The 10,416-nt window shown below is 31.6% G+C and overlaps 1 protein-coding gene across 1 annotated transcript; it reads right to left on the reverse strand.

Annotated features, from left to right (window-relative positions):
• Positions 1-1,311: 1,311 nt before the first annotated feature.
• K441DRAFT_532052 (uncharacterized protein) lies at positions 1,312-1,470 on the reverse strand (the record flags this gene model as incomplete). Its single annotated transcript, XM_067642223.1, has 1 exon — positions 1,312-1,470. A coding segment is annotated over one exon (159 nt), but the record flags the coding sequence as incomplete, so codon positions are not given.
• Positions 1,471-10,416: the final 8,946 nt, after the last annotated feature.

Raw genomic sequence — 10,416 nt, forward strand, 5'->3', positions numbered from 1 at the left:
CTATTATATTTGCTAATAAGCTAAAGCTTTATATAAGACGTATAACGGCCTTTTAAAGCTACTACCTATTCTAAACTAAAGATAGAAGGATATCTTAAATAACTTTATTATTAATCTCCCTATAAGTAAAGGCTGTATAAATATTATGGCAGTTATAGACCAACTATTTAAGATAAGATACTTAATTGCCTGCCCTAATATGTTAATACCTACTATTGCTAACTATTCCTAGACCAAATATAGAAACTTTACAAACTCCCTAAAATAATTATCTCTAATAAAGATAGTTAGTTTATCTCTATATTTTAGAAAGAACTAACTACCTAACTCTATATTAAAGCACTATTATTTATAGTATACTACTTAGAAATGGATAGTTAAATAAAATATATAAACGCTATAATGGAATAATATATTCCGATATATATGTTATATTTATAGGATAACTAGATTAACTAGCTTGTATTTACTAAATTTACTATAAATAATTCCGTCTTAAAAACTATAAGAGTCTCCCCATTTCTAGTTAACTACGGCTAGTATCTATAAATGGGGTTTAAACCCTTTAGTAATAGTGTGGTTTTCGATACTATTAATAAGGCATTAATTAATAATCGCTATTATTAGCCAGTAATTGATAATTATCAATAATTACTTAGCATTATAGTACGTGCTTAAACCTAATTAATTTACAAAGGCTTTTAGAAAATACCCTATTAATTCTTTAAAGCAAGTTAATTTAACAACTTTAACCGCTAGTTAAAGTTCCTTAAAGTTACTAGTAGGCAACTTTAGTAGTAGATTCTGCTATATTTTGCTATCTATAGCAGAATATAGTAGAAAACGGCAGAAAACGGCAGAAGGCTATAATATTAATCTACTATCTTAAGTGTTTTGTCTGAAATACCAGTTTATTTCTAATGTTTTAAACACTTTACTCTTTTAAGGTTTTTTATTCCTATTTACGCCCTTTCCCATAATACTATATAACATCCCCCTAAAAAAAACTCGCTCTAGTTTATCGCTTATAGCTAAAATTAAGAGAATATTAATAGCTATATATAATAACCTTAGCTAATGTTTTCTTTGTTAATCTTAACACTACTATTTAAGCGCTAATATCTTACTAATATTATACGGTTCCCTATTACAAGAATTTTAGTACTTATCTTAACTTACTAGTTAAGCATACTTCCCTATCTTTTAAGCAATCTAATTAAATATGTTAAGTTCCTACACCTAGGGTTTCCTTTTATACAATAAAGAACTTAGAGGAGTAGGAGCTTTTTCTTGGTAGGACTCCCAAAGCTCTTAACCCTTTTTTAATATAGGTTTAACCCACTTTGTTTTCCAGTTTGCCTTAATATACTTTATATAACGGCTTAGATAAAGAATAAGAGCGGCAGTATGAAGGGGTAAGTTGTCTGTTTTGCTATAGTATTTATTAAATATCTCCCACCCCTTTCTAATTTAAGAGCTAAACTCCTTATTAGAAGTATGTTTAGACTATTATATAGTATTAGTATTATCTAATCTAAAAGGAAGTCTACTTATAAGCGCGGCTTTAAAGTACTATATAATAATATCTATAGTAAAGAGTATACTATTAATTGCTGTACGGTTACCCTAAGTCTCTACAGTTACTTAGTGGAATAGTTAAAGGAATTCCTTAATTATATAAAGCCTTTTTTAGTCCTTTAGAGAGAGATGGTCTGCCTAAAGCGTAGTAAAGTAGTTCTTAGTATAGGTATTAATAGCTCCCGCCTTTTAATCGGCTATACCTAGCATTTAAAACTAGCTATTCTATCTTATACGGTTATTAAATAGAATTACTCTCCCTACTAGATACTTAAACTCCTTTATATAACCGGCGGAACTGCGGATATATATAATAATATTATAAGGCCTACTAAGTGGTCTTATAACCTAAAAGGTTACCTATTAACCCCCTTTCCCTCCCTATTTGTTATATAACTTAAGTTACTTTACTTTAATTAGGCTATAAAATAGGAAGGCTTATACGGCTAAATTAATAATATAACTAGTACACCAGATCCGCCAGTATGTAGAATCCCATTTAATATCCTCCTCTTTTCTAAAATAGGCTTCTACTATACAACAAAGTATATTATTTAAAGTGGCGTTATTACAAATAATAAACCTAGGCTTTTATATAATACTACAGTCCTTAAGGGCTAGGAAAAGAGTAACAAATTACTTATTTCTATTATAGTTTGCTACTATATAAAGCGCGAAAAGGGCCTTTAAGCGCTTCTCTTAATTATAGTTAATAAAGTAGGCGCAGATCCTTAGAAGAAGGAGCCTATTTAGGGAGATCCAGATATTAAGTAAAAGATAAATATTTAATACTGCTAACTAAAGTTTCTTTTATATAATATCTTTATAAGTCTGCTAGGGTTACTTAATCTTCTTTATAACTTAAGAGTGTACTATAGCTATAAAGTTAGACAATTTTGGATTAAGTACTTAGTAAAAAGTATAAAATTTAGGCTATTTAACAACTTAAAAGGAAGGTTTTATACAGTAATTAGTGTAATTAAAGCTTTATTAATTATATCCTAATTTAGATATTTTTAGTAAACTTAAGTATTAATCTCTTCTATTTAGCCTAAGGACTATACTTAAGTATAAAGTTGCTATAATTAGCGGATGGTTTCCCCTTAAATTAGACTCGGAGTTCGGTTAACATATATTCCATACTTTAACTCAAGATATCTATGCATATTTGTACTAACTAAAGTGCTATATAGTAGTGTTGCTGTATAGTATATACAGAACTTAAGTCGAGAATTCTCTTTATTATATGCCGTACGAGTATAAACCCTTTTTTTTTTTTTTTTTTTATATCCATTGTATTATACTACGTACAATACTGCGCATGCAGCCTTAGGCTATGGCGCTATAGTTCTATATACATAAATCCTTTCTAGGCAGCTTAATATGTACTAGTAGCTATGTCCTAGTAGTTTATAAACCCCTAAACTAGGAGTTTATAGTTTCCTAGTAAAATACTAAGATACTACAACTACTAGGGAATGAGAAAATGGTAAGAAAAACTATAAGAAATCCTAACCCCTGTCCCTGTCCTTTTGCAATTTATTTCTGTCCTTTTACTCTCTACTATTTTTTACCTAGAAGCCTAGTAGGAGTTACCTCCCTCTAGAATCCTATTAATTTTATTCTTCCATGGAATCTTCTACACCAGTACTCTGTATTAGTTTAGCTGCTTTAAGAACCTCGCAGTCTTTACTATTAGCAAAGTGTTTTTCTTTACAATTAATACAAAGAGGGGTAGTATGCTTGCAAGGCCTGCCCCCTACTATACAGGTAGGACAGACGTGGTCTTTAAATAGATGTGCAGCCGCACAATATCTACAGGCCCTAGTAGAGCATCTGTCTCCTATATAGCCAAATTTTTGGCAGCTATTACACTGCGTAGTAGGAGAGACTTCGAGGTATTTTATTACCTTAGTAGCTGTACCTGCAATTGATATCTCTTTTTATTTCAGGATTTCTTGTCTTTTTTCTTCGTTCTCTATAGTAAAAACTATAGAGCTAAATCTGGTCTGTGGATCGTGTCTTTTTATACTAGATAAGATCTATCTAGGTAGTCCTTATATCCTTATAGGATTAAAGGTCTCAATTTCTTCTTTTAGAAGCTTAGAGCCCCCCTCTCCTAAAAAAGGTAAAGTAGGGACCCTATGGGCTATAATTTAAACCCAAGGTTCTAGTTTTTGTTCTCTTTAAAAAGTAAAGCAGTTATGCCAGATCTCCTTATATTTGACTAGGAAATCTACATTATACTCTTCTGTAGTTATAAGGAGAATATTTTGTTTTCCTTTAGTTCTAGCTATAGACGCTAGTACTGGCTTTTCTACTTGTAGTTTTAATGCAAATAGATAATTAACTTTGTTTCGTATAGAGAAGGTATTTAGAAGTTAGTCCTTTTCGTCCGTAATTAGAACTAGCTTCCTTTCTTATAGCTGCTTTTTCTTACTTCTAGTAGAAGTAGAACTCCTACTAGAAGAAGAAGGGGTAGAAGGTGGTAATAAGGAGGGTAGGGAGGACGAAGAAGAAGGAGGGAGGTCCTTCTTTAACCTCTCTGCGTAAGTTTCTTTAATAGGAGCCACCTCCTTCCGGAGAGCTCTTACTTCTTCTACTAGTCCTTTTAGGACCTCTTTTGCCTCTTCTTCTTCTTCTTCTTTTGCAAAGGGGTTTTTTCCTATTAGGATATTTTGTGTATAGTCCACTAGCTGTCTAACTTGTTCTTCTTGTTCTTCTCCTTCTAGCCCTCTATAGGCCTAGATTAGGCTTCTTAAAGCCTCGCATAGATGTTCTTCCGGAGAAAGGGAAGAAGGAGGTATACTAGGCATACTATCCGTAGTAGTCGTTGGTTTTATTGTCTTTTTTGCAGGTTTTTGGTTTCCTTTTTCAGGAGAAGACTGAGGATATCCTCTTTTTTCTCCTGTCCTAAACGGGCTAGGAGAAGGAGAAGGGGGAGAAAAAGTAGATGTAGAATCTTCATCACTTATTTCTATAGGAGGTTTTTTTTTGGACCTATTAGGCCTTGGCATTTTGTATCTTATAGGGGGGTTTCCTAGTTTTTACTATCCTTATACCCTTTCTCCTTACTAATCCTACTAGAAGATTTCTGGGGAGATTAGGCTAAAAGGTAGTAGAAAATCTAGCCTCTATATTTCGTGGTTTTGGTATTTAGTTTTGGTGTTCCTGTCCGTGCCTCGCTTACAAGCTAAGACCACCCCTAAGAAGAATTTTCTATTGGGGGAAAGGGGGTAAAACAACAAATAAATCCACCTCTAGCTCGCTAGGCAGTAGGAATTAAGTCTTAAAAGTTGGAAAATCGATTGTTTTTGATGGTAAGATGGGTATGCGTAAGTTTTGAAGTGTGGCGCTACCTTTTGGTAAGGTTGCATGTGTGGTGTTAGTATAAACCCATATTTTATAATCAGATTTACCCCTTATTAAAATTTTTAATCTAGTTTTAACTAAATTATAGGTAGTTAAAGGCGCAGGAAGAAATAAATCAACTTTAGAATTTATAATTTGTATAAAATATTTAAAAAGAAAAAAGGAGTTTAGAAAATTTAATTAAGCGGTAAGAATTATCAATAATAATTAATAATTACTTAGCATTATAGTACGTAACTAAGTAAGCCAATTAGACAACTTTAACCGCCGGTTAAAGTTTCTTAAAGTTACTAGTAGGAAACTCTAGTAGTAGAGACGGGAGAATATGGCAAAAAACGATAGAATAGGTAGAAAGTAGAGAATTCTCTCTATTGCGTGCCGTATAAGTATAGACCCATATTATATAAGTAGAGTTACCCCTTTTTAAATTTTTTGATCTAGTTTTAACTAAATAATAGGTAGTTAAATGTTAGGTAACTAAGCCACCTCGCCTATATATATTGTTCCGCACAGCTATACCTGGCATTAAGCCAGTTACTTACTTACCTTTTGGTTTGTGTAGCTGAGTAGTACAGAGCTTATCACCTTACATTAAAGGCGCAAGAAGAGATAAACCAACTTTAAAATCTATAATTTATATAAAATATTTAATAAAAAAAAGGGGGAAGGAGTTTAGAAATTTTAATTAAGCGGTGAGAATTATTAATAAGAATCGATAATTATCGATTGTTATTAATAACGATTATCAATCGATCTTATCAATAGTAATTTATCGAAAACCACACTGTTTAGTAATGTTTCTTACCTCGCTTATTACGCCTTATAAGTTATAGAAGTAAACGAATTTATAAAGATGATAGAGGAACTATAACAGTTCCTTGCTAATAAAATAATATAGGCTTAATCTGTTTATAAAGCCGTAGTAAATAAGAACTAAACCCTAGTACCAGCCTACTAGATTAGTAATTTTACCTAGCTAGATATAAGAAATCTAAATATAAAACAACCTATAAAGAAACTTAATTAGAAGAACGCTGGCCACTGTAAGGTTAAAAAGGTTATTTCTCCTTATACCTACCAATTAAAGCTCTCTAATATGGTTAAAATCCACCCTATATTTTATATATTAGTTCTTTACCCTACTACCTCTATATTAGACGCCCTACCTAGATAGATATAGGACCCTCCTCTACTAGTTAAAGTGAATAGTAAGAATGAGTACTTTATTAAAAGGATTTATAATATTAAGTATAATAAACGGGAATGCTAATATATATATCTTACGAAATGGAGAGACTTTATTAAGCCCTTATAAGAACCCGTTAACTCTATAGGACTTATATAAGCTATAGAAGACTTTTATAAACTTTACTTAGAACTACTATAACCTTATCTTACGAAAGCTTAAGTTTAAAGGGGTGTACTATTATAGGATATTTCCGTAATACCTTATATACGTCTACCTATTTCTACTAACTTAGTGACTAGAGACTGACTATAAAATGGCAATCTAATGGCAATCTGCGGTAATCTAACGGCAATCTACTATATTCTGCTATATTTCGCTAAGTTCCACTAAATCCTACTAAATTCTACTAGGGCTACTCCCTAAATCCTATTTTGCCCTATATATGTGTTAACTAAGCAACTAAGCTAATGATATATACCCCTTCTCCCCGTTTTCTTACCTTCTCCCCTTTATAACGTCTTAACCTTATTATACAGTTTATGTATATAGCTTAATAATATCTACCTCGATATATATTATCGTCGCGTATACTTATTTTATAACACGAAGATATAGGCTAATAGATTAGTAACTACTAACTTAAAGATATAGTATATATTTTTAAGCTAGAAAGGATTTGCTAATAGACTTATATAGATATATAGAGACCCGGAATTAATAGTAATAGCCAAAAAAGCTATATTAACTTATATAAAAAGGATTAGCAATAAACTATATAATATAATTTTAGACACTAGTGGCACAGACTGAGTAAAACTAAGGGGCGTTAATAGCTTAGTATACGAGGGGACTAAGGGCTAAAGTTTAAGCAACTATAATACTAATAGATAATCTAAACAATATAAGAGAGCTAATTAAATAAGCTATTAAGGTAGGCAACTAGCTGTACTAAAGTAATAAATTTAGTAGAATATAGTAAGGACTAGTATATATAAGAAAGGCACTATAGTAAGTGTTTAAAATATAATATAGCGTAGAGCTAATAGACCTAAGCGGTATTAAAGAAACTAAGAAAGATAGAAGACTATAGAAACCTAGAGGATAAGGATTAAGTAATTAAAGGTCTAAGGAGTAGAGGCTAAACTAGGGATCTTAATAGCAGAAGACGTTTAGGCGGACTTTATAGTAAAAAGAGTAGTATAAAAAGAAAGCTTGTATAAACTGTAGGAAATAAGGTTATTTTACTAGAAACTATAAAGGTGGTTAAAATAACCACGCGGTAAATGGAATTAGACTAGTAGATAATATATATATATAAAGGGATAATAATATACTGCGAGGAACAAAAGAATGTTTAATTAAAAGTTTCGAGTTTTACTATAATAACGTATGTTAAGTTTAAAAAGACGCTACATATAGTATAAGCTATTAGCTATAAGAGCTAAAGTTAAAAGAACTTTAAGGTATAGTAAAGTTAGATAAAAAATATGATTAACTCTATAAACTAAATTAGGACTAAGACAGTATATTTAGCTAGTAGTTAGTAAAGAAGTTTCTTCTATACTAGTTTTACTAAAAAGCAATAAAATCTAAAAAAAATTAAGATAATTAGACTATTAGCAGTGACGGTAAGGTAATAAAGGTAGCTTACTAGGAGTATACAAACCTTAAGGACATAATAATAAAGGTAGAGATTAAATCTACTATAGAGTAAGGATTAGTTATAGGGATCGAGACTCTATTAGATTCGATATCTATTACTTTACAAGATGTAAGAGAAGTAGGATAGTGAGTTATTTTAACACTTAATAAAGGCAAAAGGCTAAAGACTTAAAATTCTTAAGATAAGATAAAAGAAGCTTAAGGACCTATAACGGATAAAAACCAATAGAGTAAAGTAGTAGCTTAGTTTAAAGATAAATAAATAAGTATATGGTAAATAGTTTTAAAAGACTAAGATTTTAAAGAATAAATAAGGGTGCTCATAATAGGTAAATAAGACATTTAGTCTCTAAGTTGGAAAGTTAATACTATAATTAAGAAGCAAGAAGACTTTAAAGATCTATTAGTTAGACGTAGACAAGAAAAAAGCCAAAAGGAGTTTAGAAAAAGAATTTAAGCGTAATAAGCATAAAATTAGAACTATAAGCTAAGAATACTAGATTAATTAAGAGATATAGCACCTGTTAAAAGAATTACTTATAGGCTAAAGATAGGCACGCTAAGGGCGAAGTGGTTATAAGAAATTAAGCAAAAAGAGGATTTTAGAATATCTATTTAATATAAAGAAAGATATACTAAAGGTTATAACAACGCAGTAATAAAGAGATACTTCCTTAGAGATAGATTGTATATACTTATAGAGCTATACTAAAAGTAGTATAGATAGCAATATAATAATAAGTGGGAAGATTGCTATATATAGCTAGACGAATACATTATCGCAGATTAAGCTATATTGGAATAATAGATAAGTTATATCTAAGAAGCCTTAATTAGAATATTAAAGGACTTAAAAGAACGATTAGAGGACTGAAATTAAGAATTTAGATCGGCTAGATAAAGGATTAAACTTAAGGATAAAAACGAGCTAAGAGTTAATCTAAGACATCTAGTATATTATATATTGGCGTAGATTATATATATAAATAATATATATAACATATATAGAAACCCTAAAGAGAAAAATCAAAAGTACTTAATAAGAATATATTAGGCGCTAGATAAGTAATAGTATAGAAATACTAAGTATATATATAGCTGGTCTAGTTAGATTAAGATAATAATATAAATAGGATATTAATAAGTACCTCTTTTACTCTAGTTACTAGTTCTCTAAAATTTATAGCTATATTAGATCCTTAATACAGCCTTATAAAACTTACCTTATCTATTTTATTACTAAGCTCTTTTAAAATTATAATAAATATTATAAAGTATTTAATTAAAACTCCTAAATAGCTCTATTAATAATATAATTAAAATATAATTACATTATTAGCTCTAAACGTAATATAATAAAAGTTAAATTATATACTAAGTAAGGCTATATCGGCGTTAGATTATTAATGCTAGCCGAGATTTTAGCGCTTTGGCGGGCACTAACGGAGCTTTTAACAACACTGGCCGAGCTATAAAAGTCTATACTACCTCGCGTATAGTACTACCCCTCGTATACCCTTTTCCTATATAAAATCGCAAAATTTTAACCTTTATAAAAGAGTAATCCCTAGGGCTATTATTATAAAATTCCAAATATAGTACATTTAAAGTATTAAACATATATTTATATATTAATTTTATTATTATTTACTATTAATATATAAATAGATATTTAATACTTTAAATATACTATATTTAGAATTTTATAATAATAGCCCTAGGGGTTGCTATTTTATAAAGGTTAAAAATTTGCGATTTTGTATAGGAAGAGGGTGTGCGAGAGGTGGCACTGTGCGCGAGGTGGCACAGACTTTCTATGCTCTTCACGCCAGGTACGTTACGTAGAACAATATATATAAGCGAGGTAACGGCTGAGTCCCCAACGCATGGGCCCGTTACCTGACATATAATTACTTACAGAATCCATTACAATAAGTATGTATATTATAACTATTATAGTTGTGACGTAGCTTATAGAAAATGACGAAACTCGATTTTTAAAACATTCAGTTAACTACCACCAAAGCGACGCCCATAAGTTCTTGGACGCTTCGTTGAAGAATATGAAATACAGGGAGCAGATATGAGCATATCCTAGCCCGTAACCAGGCGTGAGCTGATCTAACTGAGTTCGGCTGAGTTGGGCTAAAATTCTACGACGGAGCGTCTGATTTATGAGATAAGTGCAAGGGATACTGCAGCCGGACTGCCATTTCTTTTCCTGGAGGCGATAATCTGGAAGTTACCCCGGATAATTGAGAGAATGTCCCTGGATTATCATGCGCTCGCGATGCTGAGCTGGAGCCGCTTCTTTGAAGTGTTAGTAAATCATTCTCGGGGGACTTTGGGAATTCAGGTGCCAGGCCTTGGGCGTTCGTCAGTGGTCCTGGGCTGGACTGGAGAGAGGTGCGAGAAGGTGTTGGAGAAGGATTTCTTCTGATACCCGGTATTATAGATAGCTCTCGTAAAACAGGGGTGCCCATATATCGAGACGGCACAGCCATGGAAGTGAGTCCATCCCGAGATTGAGGACCAGAACTTGTTGCTATCGCGTGGCTGGCATGGTGGACATGCTCGGCCTCACTTCTCGCTCGATATTCTTCGAGTTTCTGCTC

The sequence above is a fragment of the Cenococcum geophilum genome (genome assembly GCF_001692895.1).
Source record: "Cenococcum geophilum 1.58 unplaced genomic scaffold K441scaffold_1, whole genome shotgun sequence".
Taxonomy (NCBI): Eukaryota; Fungi; Ascomycota; class Dothideomycetes; order Gloniales; family Gloniaceae; genus Cenococcum; species Cenococcum geophilum.